Source organism: Diceros bicornis, chromosome 9, assembly GCF_020826845.1.
Source record: "Diceros bicornis minor isolate mBicDic1 chromosome 9, mDicBic1.mat.cur, whole genome shotgun sequence".
Classification (NCBI taxonomy): domain Eukaryota; kingdom Metazoa; phylum Chordata; class Mammalia; order Perissodactyla; family Rhinocerotidae; genus Diceros; species Diceros bicornis.
The window spans coordinates 30061552-30076576 of record NC_080748.1 but is presented as its reverse complement, the minus strand read 5'-3'; the positions used below and the strand labels follow the sequence as shown (position 1 = coordinate 30076576).

Sequence of the window (15025 nt, the reverse complement as noted above, 5' to 3'; positions counted from 1 at the left end):
TCATGTATTGAGTACAGTATTCAAATAGAAATGAAGTCTTTTGGATTTAATTAGAAATCAGGAAGGCTTTGGTGACCTTGAGAAGAATAGTAAAAAGGAGGGAAGTCACAGGAAAAGGAGGGAGGCATGCAAGAGAGGTGACAAAATGGATCAGCCAGGAGTAGAATGTTTACAGGGAATTAACATAAATTGGAGAGGGATGGAGGAGTCAAGGAAGCTTCCTTTGGGAAGGATGGGAGGTAGAAACAAAGTACAGAAGAACATGAGTATTCTTTTTTTTTTTTTTTAATTTTTTTTTAAATGTTATTTTTTCCCCCAAAGCCCCAGCAGACAGTTGTATGTCATAGTTGCACATCCTTCTAGTTGCTGTATGTGGGACGCGGCCTCAGCATGGCCGGAGAAGCGGTGCGTTGGTGCACGCCCGGGATCCGAACCAGGGCGGCCAGCAGCAGAGCGCGCGCACTTAACTGCTAAGCCACGGGGCTGGCCCAGAACATGAGTATTCTTGAAATTCTCATTTGGAACGTTGGAAATTGAAAGTGGAATTGAAAAGTGCAAGTAAAAATAGAAAGGGAGTTGTGCTTGATAGCCTTTTCTTAGAGAAGAAAGGGGGTACGGTCATCTGCTCAGAGAATGGAAATCAGAGGTTGAGAAGATGACTTAAGTAGGAAAAAGACTTGAAAAAGTCCACTAAGGACAAACCAAAGGATCGACAGTAATGATGAGAGTCCAGGTGAGGTTGGAATCCACAGATATGTGGTGCCACCCAATTCACAGTGTGCGACTTTCTCCAGCAGCTCTCAGTTACACAAGTACAGCAACAGTAAGGCTGGCTGTCACAGTGATCCAAGGTTGGGGTTTTGTTAGTATCAGTGAAGGAGCAGGTACTAGGATACGAAGGATGCTGGTGATGGTAAATTGATCAGATGATCCGCCATAGCTCCTGGCTTGGCACAGATTCCTACCCTCTGGCTTGGAAGAGACAGACAGATTTGGAGAAAGTGGAAGCCTCCATAGCCTGCAGGTTCCTGACACAGTCCAGGGACAGGAGGGGACAGTATATGAGTACTAGTCCTCTGCTTTAAATGGCCAGAAGCAACAAAAGTCCCAGTCTTGTCCCTCTTCCTCTTCCTTCTCTTCCTTGAAAGGATGATGAGCCAAAGAGCAAAGAAACTCATAGTCCATGAGGCAGGCCAAATCAGCAGACTGACAAAGGATAAAGCATTTCTTCTTTATCACTGGATCACTTAATTTTTCTCACCAGTTTCCAGTGGCCGTGGAGAGTGTATGCTACTAAGCGCTGTTTTATTGAGCATGTTGTCCCCCAGCTATGGATAGAGTCTGTCATGCAGAGAGAAGTCAGCTGTCATTCTGGCAGGCTCTGAGCTGCTCTGGCCATTAAGCAGCCTCTTACCCATGGGCGAGCATCCTGAAGGACAACCAAAGACATGTCCTCCCAGAGCACAGCCCTTCTGTGATGTTATGCTCCTAAGTATTAGAAGAGTTGGTCAGGTGGGAGAGATGCCCCTAAATTCTCCTGCACCTGTGGGCAGAAAGGGAAAGGATTGCTGCACTCAAGGGACAAGAGAAGGAAGTGGGCCAACTGGTGGCCCTGCAGAGCCTTTGTTTCAGGGCAGTGACAGCATGGCTGGCCACTTGGCATCTCTCTGGTGCTGCAACACTTGAGAGAAGGACAGCAGCCTCTCTCCATGTGGCCCTGAGCATCCCTGCTCCTGCACTGGCCTACTCACCTGCAGGCTGGGGCGGTGTGGCAGGGCAAAAAGAGAAAAAAGGAGAGGCAATTTCACTTCACCAGGAGAGAAACTGAGAAGATAGAGAAACTGAGGGATAGGCTAATTAGACTAATTCTTCACAAGTTCCCTTTTGTACCATGGTAAGTGCTAACCTACAATGTGATCTCCAAGTGTGGGAGAGAGAACAGGTAACCCAACTCCCTTCCTGTCCTGGTTGCTTGGTGATGAGTCTCTGAAACCCACTTCTTAGGCTGACTCCTGGCAACAAGGGAGTTGGGCATAAACCCATTGGGTCCCAGAGGAGAGAATCCCAAGAGGGCTCCTCAGAGACTTTGTTTCAGGCAGTGGAGCTGGGAATGTGCCCCAGCGAAAAGGCCAACAGAACGCCATCTGGTTTTGAGCCCATTTTATTCAGCTGACTTATTTTGTATTTTTCCAAGCATTTTTTCAGAAGATACGATATAATAGGAAAATTAGACATATGTATTTCACTGTCATTCCTCTTGGACATAAATGTGCATGCAATTTTTTAAAGCCTAAATGCTAAAATTTTAGGTAGTTATATTTGTTTATAAACATTCATTTCATTCCACGTAGAATTCGAGGCTGCACACAACTATGCAAAAAATAAAAAAACAGGACCAAAGAAAGTACACAGGTATGCCAGCCAAAAGGTCTAGAAAGTTTATTTATAAAGTTACATGCAATTCTAATACAACAATTTTTTTTTTCTGGAACTACATAGAAGCTGATTTCTAAAACTCATATAAAGAAGCAAATGGTCAAGAAAAGTCTAAAGAGCAATGAGGGAATACTAGATCTGAGAGATAATAAAAGCCATACTATATAACCTCACTTGAAAGTATGACATAGTTGAATGAACAGACTGATCAAAAAACAGAAGTCTAGAAATAAATCCAAATATATGTGGGAAGTCAGTATATGATGAAGGTGGCATATCAAACCCATGGGGGAAATAAATGGTATAATAAGCAGCTGTGTAGGAAAAAAAATGAAATCACAGGCTAAATTCTAAATGGTACAAAGACTTAAATGTATAAAACAAAGCTATAAAAGTAATGGAAGAAAATATGGAAGAATTCCTTTATAACTTTGTAGTGGGAAAGGCAATTTTAGTAAAGATTCAAAATTCAGAAGACATTACAGAGAAAAGAACATTTATAAATAAGAATATATGAAAATAAAAATTCATGTGAAAAAACCACCAGAAACAATGTCAAGTGACAAGTAACATATTGGGAATACATAGCTAAATTGTTAAAAACACAGATAAGAGCTAATCCCCTTAATTTATATTGGGAAAAACCAAGAACCTTAAAAGAGTTCAAATAATGTTGTGAACTTATAACACTTATGACACAAACATATGTGCTCAATCATTAAAACAACCTCATAATATAGGTACTGTTACTATCATTCATCGGGAACCTGAGGTGCAGAGAGGTTAAGTAGCTTGCCCAAGGCTACCCAGCCTATAAGGGACAGTCAGGTAGTCTGGCTCTAGACTTTCTGCTTATAACCACAAAGTTCTACAGCAAAAACTATAAGCAGCCAACCACAGAAAACAAAATATAAACTTGCTTATAAACTTGAAAAGATGCTCAAAATCCTACATAATAAAATAAATGCAAATTAAAACGACAGTGAGATATATCATTTTCACTTTCACTCAAAGCTTCTTTATACAGCTGTACTGTCCAGGAAGATAAGTTTTTTGCTCTACCTGAAGGCAGGAGGTTGGACCCTAGTGACCTAAGCATTCGGTTTTGGATTCTATGCACGGTGTCACAGTTTGTGAAGGCAAAGGCCTTTTCTCCTATCACAAAAGTAATGCAGAAAATACATGGTCATGTTTAGCCTTGAGAAAAAAGAAATCTTTCTATTTAGACCCACAATACTTCAAAATTACTCCATGAGCTGCAAATATATTTCTGAAATAGTGCAAGAAAAAAAATTTGTCTTTGCTTGCCCATCACAGTATGACAGTGTGAAAATAGTCATTTTCACTTTTTCTGAAATATACCTTTACCTTATAAAAATGGCCAGAGAATAAAACAGCATCTATTTTCTTTTCTCAGATGACATTAGCAAGGCAATCATCATGAGGAAAAGGTTTCCTTATTTTATATATTGTAGTGAAGTCATGGTTACCTCTGATCGAGGGAATTCGGTTTATAAAGGGAAAATGAAATCCACGGAGAATCACAGCGTCAGTATTAATCTAATGCTTCAATCTCTGCTGTCATCACTTTACTCAGAGAAGCTCACAAATAGAAAGTGCAATTGATTTGTAATTATCTTCATTTTCCTCAGAATTAGATGGCAGCCTTGGTAAAAGTAAAATGACCGAGCTGGTAGCAGTAAGCAGAGGGAAAGAAACAGCAAACCTCAGAAATAGCTAGAGCAAGAAAACTTGAGCAATCTATGACGTGGTTACCAAGGTTGCCATTTGTTAGATTCTAGCCAACTTGGAAGGTCAGCCACCACCTCCATCAAGCCTTTGCTCCCATGACGCAGGCATATTCTTGATCATCCAAAACACTTTACATCACCATAATATTTGTGACAAAACTATACGGAAGTATATAAGGAAAATATAACAATCCAGCCATTCTCTCTAATTTCACCTTCTTGACAAGCACGAAGTCTTTCAACAGTTTCTCAGTGTTACTATACATATCTCCATATATTATTACTATTGTTATTATTTTACCAGAATGGGCTCAGACCATGTATACCACCCTGAAACTTGCTCTTTGCACTTAACGTCATGGACATTCCTCCAGCTGAATATCAACCACAACTCAATATTTTGGAGCTGCAAAGTATTCCGTAAGTTAGATAAAAATAATACATTCAACAGTAACCCAACCTTTCCACTTTTCTGCTATTCTCCCAAATTGCTGATTTAAAGATTCCTACATGTACTTTTGTTTTTCTGTACAACAGATTCTTTCAAGTGGGATTAGTAGGCCAAACTTTAGTAATTTACACTAGATTGTCCAAGAACAAACAGCTCATATTCACACAAACAGGATATGAGAGTACGTGGGACACCATATCCAAAACTGCCCTAGATGTTTTCACTTATATTAATTTTGCCAATCAGATGGGTAAAAAGTCGTATTATATTGTTTTAAATTACATTTCCAAGATTGTTAAAGAAGCTGAGCATTTTTTCATGAGCGTTATTGTCCATTTCAAGTTATGTTATTGTGAATTGCCTGTTCATATAGTTATTTCTTTCTCTATGAGATTGATTGTCTTTTTGTTTTCTGTCAAAATGTACGTGCTCTTTGTGTGTTAAGGACATTAACCCAGGGTCTGTTACCATATATATTGAAGTATTTTTCTTTTGGCTGTGCTTATATTTTAGCCATATAAAACTTACTATTTCTCATGTAGGCAGCTACGTCTATATATTTCTTTATGATTTCTGTATGTTTTGTTTTGCTTAAAAAGATCTATTGCATCACTGGGTTATTTTAAAATTATAGAAAAACCTATGAATTTTGACTCAGGGTGAATGAGGAAATAAAAATTTAGTGGGATGATTATTTTAGATAAATTCATAGAAATATCAGTGTAATGATGAGGACTTGGGATGGGATTGTAATCACGAGAAGGATGGAAAAGTCAAGTAGAAATTCAAACTAATTGGGATAGGGTGAAGGAAATGAAGAAGATATTGTGCAAGTTGGCAAACATTTGAAATGGGGGAAAACGATGAACTATTACAAAGAAAAATATATGACAAATATAAGATAGGAGGAATAAAGTCAACTATGTCAACTGTCACAGTAAATGTAGACAGGCTGAATTTCATTACCAAAAGGCAGAGACTGTCAGATTTGTTTTTTTTTTTTTTTTGTGAGGAAGATCAGCCCTGAACTAACATCCATGCCAATCTTCCTCTTTTTTCGCTGAGGAAGACCGGCCCTGTGCTAACATCTAATGCCAATCCTCCTCCTGTTTTTTTTTTTCCCCTTTTTCTCCCCAAAGCCCCAGTAGATAGTTGTATGTCATAGCTGCACATCCTTCTAGTTGCTGTACGTGGGACGCGGCCTCAGCATGGCTGGAGAAGCGGTGCATCGCTGTGTGCCCAGGATCCGAACCCGGGCTGCCAGTAGCAGAGAACGTGCACTTAACCGCTAAGCCACGGGGCTGGGCCCAGATTTGGTTTAAAATCCATCTGTAAGTTACTTGTGGAAATATTCATAAAACAAAGGAACAAAGATACTAAAAATGAAGAGATAAGAAAAATTACACTGGGGAGATTCAAACAAGGCAGAGGAGATACGGTAAGATTATCAAAGCAGAATTCAAGGCCCAAAACCTTGTCTTGGGGGCTAGGGAGATCAGTAATTGGAGTTAGGGCTACCACAGCAGGAGTTAGGATTGTAGAGTGACAGGAAGAGCGAAAAAGTGGGGTAATAGTGCAAGCCGCCTTTTCCTTCAAGGCATTTACCAATTTGTTAGAAGGACAGACTGAGAGGCAGCAGTCTTACGGTGCTGAGGAGACAAAAATTGTTCAGAGCTCTTCAAAATGGAGAACATCTCAGGCTTTTATCTGAGGGAAAGAATATACCCTAGGTGTAAGAGTAAATTAAAAACAGACCAGTGAATACAAAAACCTAGCCTACAATAAACCCAATCCCTGACTGGTGTAAGGGGGCCTATTCTGACTGTCTGCTAAAGCTAAAGAACTCCTCTCTGAAGAAAAATTAGAGCATCCACAAATTCTTTTACAGTGTCCAGTATTCAATAAAAAATTTACCAGGCATATCAATTGAGAAAGCCAAGAGGGAAAAGACCCAAGAAAGCAGAAATCCCCAGGTAACACAGATATCCAGATATCTCTGATTAATATTTAAGAAAATAGATGAAAACATGGAGAATTATTCCAGAGAACTGGAATCTACAAAAAGAATCAAGTGGGAATTCTAAAAATACAGTAGCAAATTAAGAATACAATACATGGATGTAGCAGCAAATCAGAAGTCGCTGGTGAGAAGCTTAATAATCCAGAAGAAGAAAAGTCAGTAAAACTATCCAGACTAAAATAAGAAGAGGAAAAAGTGAAATGTGTAGAAGTGTTTGAGTCATAAACACGGGTAAAAATTCTACCATACATGAAATTGGAGTCCCAGACCGGGGGGGTGAGGGGAGGAGAAGGGGGCAGAAGCAATATTGGAAAAGATAATGACCAAGACTTTTCCCAAACTGACAAAAAACATTGAACCACAAATTTAAGAATCAATACAAACACCATGCAGGATAAAATCAAAACTAATGCACATATAGGCACATCACAGTAAAACTGCTAAAACACAGAGACAAAAAAGTCCTAAAGCAGCAAAGGTTGGTAAGAGACAGTGGTTTCTAAGGAACAACAACAGGTCTGACAGCTGAGTTCTCACAAACAATCAAAGAAACAAACAAACAAAAAAAAATATAAGCTAGAAACTTTGGAATGTCACCTACAAATTGCTTAAAAAAATAATTGCCAAACTTGAATTATATACTGAGCACAAATATGTTTAAAAATGAAGGCAAAATAAAGATGTCTAGAATAACAAAAGCTGAAAGATAACTTATGATACTCTAAAAAAAAATCCTTGAGGAGTTAGGACTATAAACCCAGGCAGAATCGTGGAAATAACAAAAGCAGTAAACAGCAAAAGAAGGGGTCAATATATGGGAAATAAATACTGAGTGAATAAAACACATGATATCTTATGAGTTCTAAAAATATACACAGAACTAGAAGATAGGAAAAATAATACAAAAGGCAAAAGAGGGGTAAATGGAGTTAAAATATTCTCAAGTTTTTGCATTATCTGATAAGTGATACAAGTAATGATTTGCAGGCTCTATTAGGTCAAAAATGAATGTTTTAATCACTAAGGATTTAAAAGAATGACTATAACTAACAAGCTTACAAAGGAGAATAATGAATTAACAATTCTTGATTAGTCCAAAAGAAGGTAAGAATGGAGAGAAACTGGAATATAAAATAAATGGGACAATAGGAAGGAAATTGTAAGAGAGTAAATTTAAACCCAAATATGAGTTAGGACTCATGGACTCAACAATCCAATTAAAAGAGATTGACTGGATAAAAACAAAACAAAACTTTATATGCTGTATACAAACAATATATTCTAAGTATAAAGTCAGAAGTTTGACGGTAATAGGATGGAATAAGATATATCCAGAAAATGATAACCAAAAGAAAACTGGCATAGCTATACTAATATCAAATGAAGTAGACTTTAAGGCAAGAAGCATTACATTTAATAATGATAAAATAATCAATGTAAAAGAGAACAACTTAAACTTTGTATGCAGCTAATAACCCAAGATGAGACAGAAAATATAAATAACTATTGAAAAGGTTAGAAATGTAATTAACGATACGATTTGAAAAGGCACCAGGATAAGAGTGATTTAGAACTCAGTTTCATATAACCTTTAAAGAACATTTCTACCTAAATATTTTAAGACCATAGGGAAAAAACAGAAACATCCCAATTCATTTCCTGAAGCTAGAAAAAGAAACCTTGTAAGAATGATAAACCCGAATCATCCTAACAAAGATATCCAAATCCAATTTTACTTATAAATTTATTCCAGGAATACAAGCGTAGTTCAATATTTGGAAATCTATCAAAACTAAATATATTAATAAATTACAGGGGAAAACTGTGATCATAGCAATAGATGCTGCAAAGGCTCTAATCATTGGTAGAAGAAAACATGTTACACCATAAACAAAAATAAATTCCAGCTGGACTAAGGATCTAAATGTAAAACAACAATGAACAACAACAAGAACAATAGAAACCAAAACACTAGAAGAAAATTCAGGAGAATATCTACGCTAAACCCCTTCAGGCTCTTCAGTAAAACTGACTTTTTCTCTTTCTTTTTTTTTTGTTTACCTTTCTCAACTGCTCCCCTCCTAGGCCATACATCCCCAAGACTTGGAGTATAGAGCCTACATAACGTTTGCCTTTCTTATGTTTCCTTATCTGCCTTCCCCTACTGCATTGTGAGATATTTCTAAGTGCATATTTAATTTATTGCAGTATACTCAGTGCCAAGCACATAGTATTTATGCAATAAAAGTTTGTTGACCAAGTGGATGAATGGTGAACCCTGAGCAGCACCCCTACAACCGTTCCAGCCTGCCTGCTTCCTGGGGTGGTATTTGGAAGGATCGAGAAGCAGATTCTCATTGGGCAGTAGAAAGGGCATAGGCTTGGAGTTAGACTGACCCAAGTTGACTCCTGATTATGAGCTATGTCATCCCATCCAACTTACTTCTCTGCAGCTTATGTTTTGTAAGGTGCTTTGTACATCATTAGGTCTGTGGTTGTTGCTCAGAAATTGGCCCTTACTACTAGTAGTAGTATTAAGGTTGACGAAGATGGGAGAGTTGGTATGGCTAAAGGTAAAAGATGGGTTATCCTCCCAGCCTCTGTCTCACCAATGGCACAGCGTACAGGGTAAAACTAGAGTAAATCTGACAATAGTTTTGCTCGCTTCATTTGCATTATCCTTGCCCTCTCTTGCTAATTGCAACCCCCTCTTCCACAGTCTGTCTCAGTGGTCCTTAACGCTGGCTGTACCTTAGAATCACCTGGCCTTACTGTGGGCCAGTGAAATCAGCATGCTCTCAGGGGTTCCTATGTGCAGCTGGGGTTGAGACCACTAGTCCTTCATTCTCTTGCTCCTAGTAGAATGAGTTGAGATTGCACAGGCCTAGAAACCACAGGTACTTCTTGGGAGAGAAAAACTGTTTCCTAAGGAAGGAGGTCCATTCAGCTGTAAGAGCAGGGCTTGGAGTGGGAGGGTTAGAGTCCTGGCCCTGCCGCTAGTTGGAGAGGCAACCCAGCAAGCTATGAAACCCTCTCTGCCCCGGTTCCATGGTCCATCAAATAAGTACAGTAAGATCTCCTGTTTTGTCTACCTCAGACTGTCATGTGAAGTTTAAAATGGGAAAAAAAGACTTTTCAAAAGTTTGAAAGTCATGCAAGTGTAATTTGTTAGTGTTCCCATCATCATCAAACAAAATCTTCCGTGTGCTAAGGTGGGCTTTGCACAGGCCATCTCACTTTTTGAACCTCAGTTTTCTCACCTATAACACGGAGCTGCCTACCCCGCAGATTACACGTTAAGCAGCAAGGCAAACAATAGGAACAAAAACCACGAGATATTATAAGGCTTGCTCTGATTAATCTGCATTTTTATTATTACAAAGCTGTGGTAGACTCACACAAGTCCTTGATTTCAAGCCTGTCACCAAATCCCATAGTCTCTCATGTTAGTAGATACGGGCACCCAGGTGGCTGTAAGCAGGTGCAGCATTTCCTCCTGGAAAGCTCTGCAACTTGAAAACAGATCTCAGGGAATCTTTGGGTACAAACCAAGCCTGCTGAGGTGACAGGTGCAATTGCCTTAGCTGCCTGGGGGCTGTCCCTTTAGCTTCCATTACCTGATTGTTAGGTGTGTGACAGGGGATCAATACTGGGGACAGGTGAATGTGTGTATCAACCTCAGCAACTCAGGTTGAAATCCTCTTGTGCGTGTGGTGTCACAACAGGAGGAAGGGTTACAGAGGTGCCGGGCAGGCTGAAACGCCTTGTCCCCCCTGAACAAGTCCTGCCACCTTCCTCTGTCCTCACCTGGTACCTTCTCTAGCCCCTAGAAGTTTGTATTCTCCCGTATGGGGCTCTGTATTCTGTACCGACCACAAGTCCAGTGATTATAAACGTTGAGGTGTCTGGGAAACTCAAGATTTAGGGTAGTGAATTTGAGCATGTAAGATGGGGAAAAAGATTTGAGAGGTGGCTAAGGCACACTTATTCCTGGTTTTGGCTCGATTGCTGTATACACTCTTACCTGTGCAAAGCAATGCAAATTTATGTTCTCAGCCAATGACATTAATGCACTTTTCTTTCCTAAAGCAAATTTGATAATAACTATGTTGTAAAATATCTTGTAACAAATAATAGATTCAGGATGTCAGGTTTCAATGCAACAAAACAGAACAAGTCTCCTTGGAAGGCACTAACTGTCATTTCAAATGAGATCCACTTACCTACTGATATGGTCCAAACAGCAATTATTTTCAGAAATGCCTTAGTTCTGGAGTTGAAGCGGCTGTGATGGATGGGGTTCTGGATGGCGACGTAGCGGTCCAGCGAGATGGCGCACAGATGCATGATGGAGGCCGTGGAGAAGAGCACATCCAGGTAAATCCAGATGGCGCAGAGCTTGCTAGGCAGAGGCCACTGGTAACCTGCAATGCAGAAGGTTAGCGTCATTCAGTGGCCTTGTCCCCCTCTGGTGTGTGGAATTGACCCTGCTACAACACTTTCCATGCTGGGGAAAGGCACAGGTGGACGCAAAGGGCAACACAAGATATTTTCAATATTTCAAAAAAGCCTAATAGTGACTGTACTTAACCACAATAAGATGGCACTGGCTGATGAACACAAGGTTTGATATTTCTTGTGGCTGGAATTACGCCGGCGTGTTGTGGTAAACTCAGGTTGTCCCTCTTTGGGGTTTCTCTCGCTCTATCTCTTCTGCCTAACAATCTAGCTTTTTTTTTTTTAATGACTTAGGTCATAAGTTATGATGTATTTTGGGCTCCTCTATTGAAGCACCTCTTACAGTGTACTGTTGTTATTTATTCACGTATCTTTCACATATTGTAGGTTCCCTGAGGTTAGGTCCATCGCAGTCATTATTATAACTGCTTAGTCTCACACTGTGGTGGCATTTAATAGTTTCTCAATAAATGCTACTGGTGCGAATGAGCACATGATTAAAAATCCAGATTGACACATTCCCAATTTGTAAAAATGAAAACAACTATCTAATAATGCTTTGGGGATTAAACTCAAATTTGGGGTGTGTGGGGGGAAAAAATAGAGACAATGGTGAAGAAAAGCATTGTATTGTCCTGAGAACTGTTTCAGGGCAGTGGTTCTCAAACTTGAGTGAGCTTCAGAATCTCCCAGGTGGCTTCTTAAAATGGGACTGCTGGCTCCCGCCTCTGGGGGTTGATTCTGTACATCTGCAGTGGGGCAGGAGAATCTGCATTTCTAACAAGTTCCCAGGGGGTGCTGGTGCGCTGGTCCAGGAACCACACTTTGGCAACAGCTGTTTAGGGCAGTGGTTCTCACCCCTGGCTGCACATTAGAATCAGTAGGAGAGCTTGAGAGAAGGTCCTGATGCCCAGGAGGGTAGGCGGAGGTGGGCCCCCAACATTCCAGTGTTTTAAAGCTCTCCAGATGATTCCACTGTGACCAGCACTGCAGAAGGTCACCTGCTATATTTGGAAGATAGGATATGCCTGTGGACAAAACCAAAGTGTCCTGTTTTTGTTTGTTCTGAAGGGCGGTGTGTGTGTGTGTGTGTGTGTGTGTGTGTGTGTGTGGTGGGGGGGGGGTGTCAAATGGTTATATAACCCTTAACTAGTTTTGATGACAGTATTAGCAATGGCGTTAGATCTGTGTGCATGTGAGAAGAAAAATTATAAAGACCTCCCTATCTTCATAATATTCCAGACCTACAAAGCTGAATGAATTTTCCATTCGCAAACGTATTCTCTCTACCAAAATGCCACCTCAGATATTTAGCGAAGTAAAGTGTGCAGGATATGAGCCTAACTTAGTGCCTTTCACTCTGATTATTTGCAAAGAGCTTGAGCTAAAACGAGAGCCTTTTCCTTAGCAGCGCCTGGGGGGAAGCCGCGCTCTGCCTGGTCGGAACTGATGCTGGCCCTTGGAGGGGTTTTCTCTGCAAAGAGGCAGCCACAGGCCTTAGTCTGGGTTTCTGGCGGGGATAAGGCGGGGGCACATCCCCGCCCTGCGGTGTCTGGGAGGACCAGCCTCCCAAGGGGCGCAGCTCTGGGCAGGAACCGGCTGCGTGCAGAGTGGCCGCTGCCAGGGGGCGCCGTTGCACCCGGAGCGTGAGGCGCCTGGAAGATCCCAGCTTCTTAAGCCGCTGGCGTGTGCCTGCCCCCCACCCGCACCTCGGGGTCCCCCACCCTCCCACCGTGGGTATGGTTTCCGGAAGCGGCCTCTGGGAGTCATCCCCCACTCCTGGAGTTTACCTTCGAGGGGGGCGGGGTTGTAGGAAGTGAGAACCTCTCCAGCATGTCTGGGAAATGACAGGTGAGTTTAACAAAATCGTCGGGCTGTGACTGGTCAAGCGGGGGCGAGCCTGGCAATAAGCATTATCGACCCCCTGCAAACCCACACCTGCTCTCCATTGCTCACCTCCATCACGCTCCTCAGGGCTGAGTTGATCTTTTTTTAGCCCCTAAGACTTGGCCAGAAAATCCCTGTTAAAAGACAGCGCTCACAACCTGTTTCCAGCTCTGGGTGACTGCTGATGTGCCTGTGTCAGCGGTCTCAATATTCTCTTTTTAAAAGGAGAAATCTGGCTGTATTACTCATAACTTGGAAAGAATATCACATTCTAATTCCCGCTGAAGCCGTCCCAGTGTTTGCTGACTTGCTGAGAGGTTTGACTCTTTCAAACTCTGAGAAGAAAGCAAAATTAATCTCTTCCCATTTATTTTCCACCCTCCTCCAAACCAGACTGGAGGATTTTATGCACATGCATTTTTAAAGAGTTGAGGGTATAATTCAGAGGCACACTTCCAAATTAGCTTCTCTGGGCAGAGAACAAATAAAATTGGTGTAATTCATTTATTCTAATGGAGACTCTGCATATTTTAACACTAAACCCACTGCATCACTAATATTCTCTCTGCAAATGTTTCAAAGTAATTGGGAAGGTTTTGCCACTCCATCAGAAGTGCTGAAAACTGTGTGACAAGGATAAAACTGTTCTGACCTGAAGGCTGGAATATTTGGGAATATAAAGGAGTGAAAATCAAGTGGATTCAAAATGACACCTAAATTATTGCTTTATGACTGGACTGGGGCATTTATAATCATTTCTACATAAGATGTACATGTTTTAAAGCACAACACTTCATAATCAGCTCTCCATAAAATGTACGTGTTTCAAAGTACAAAACTCTCCAATGATCACAGGTAATAATCAGTTGTCTGATTTTTTAATATGTGAAGCCCCATCTTAAGAGTAAAATTTAAGTAACTAGCATAACATGGTAGACCCCCATGTATAAACAAAGCCTTGTGTTTAGTTTGTCCCCTGAGCCCCAGCTCATCGGCTAATGACATGGACATGCTCTTTATTACCCCTGTGGGTACAGCTGGGGAACTAATGCCACTCACCGTATAGGATGTTTAACATGGACACAGGCATGACAAGGAAACCCAGCAGCATATCAGCTATGGCAAGTGACATCAGGAAATAGTTGGTGGCGTTCTGCAGCTTTTTCTCTAGGGACACTGCCATGATGACGAGTATGTTTCCAGCAATGGTTAGAATAATCACTACAGCCGTCAACAAAGCAGACCAGTTTTTTTCCTGGAGATGAAGTGAGGAGAGGCACGGTGGGGAGAGACAGCCTTCACAGGAAAGGTTGGTTCGATTTTCCGAGTCCACTGTCCAGTTGAATGCATCCGAAGTGTTAGTGTCTCCGGAGTTAAAGTTGTTGTTGTAGAGCCTTGTGTCATCATTTAATTGCATTAAGGAGTTCATAGTTGAGCTCAAAGAAGTGTTTTCTTCGCAAAGAATATCCATTTCTCAGCCGGCACTTGTAGCAGATGAAGTGTAGAAAAACTAACAAGTTATAGGCTCTGCTCACCATCCATCTTTGTGTCCCCACACTCTGTCACACTGAAGCTGGCGGACATGCTGGGCTCCTCTGGCCGGCTTTTTTCCTCCCATTATTGCAGCAGTAGATAAAGAACTGTAATGGCTCTTTATGTTTTCTTCCTTCACAATTTTAGTCGAGTTCTCTGTTTGGTTTCATTTTTTTCTCCAAAGCAAAGTCCAAAAAGCAGACTGAACTTTTAACATAGAGCTTGCAGAGTTTTGAGCATTCGGGGGAGAAAAATGTGATCCTGGCCAAAAAAGAAAAGTTCCCTAACTACCAGGAATCTTGTTGAGCTCTATCTCCTTCTGTTGGTTATGTTCAGCCTACTAGTTGAACCACAGCAGTATTAAAATAGCATGCAATCCAACACAGCGGGGCTGTGTGCATTCTACATTAAGAAAGTCAATTAAAAATACATCCAGTGTTAATGCCACAGTAAGTGGATGCACTTTGGGTTATAGTGCTCAGTCAGTCT

The 15025-nt window shown here is 41.0% G+C and overlaps 1 protein-coding gene across 1 annotated transcript in view; it reads right to left on the bottom strand.

Moving 5' to 3' along the window:
- Positions 1-14474, bottom strand: part of HTR2A (5-hydroxytryptamine receptor 2A) — a 55971-nt gene extending 41497 nt beyond the window's left edge. Inside the window, exons 1-2 of the mRNA XM_058547689.1 lie at positions 14063-14474; positions 10882-11082 (exon numbers count right to left, since the gene is read on the bottom strand). Of these exons, the coding sequence (XP_058403672.1) occupies positions 10882-11082; positions 14063-14474 (613 nt within the window). The remainder of the gene's footprint in view (positions 1-10881; positions 11083-14062) is intronic.
- Positions 14475-15025: the final 551 nt, after the last annotated feature.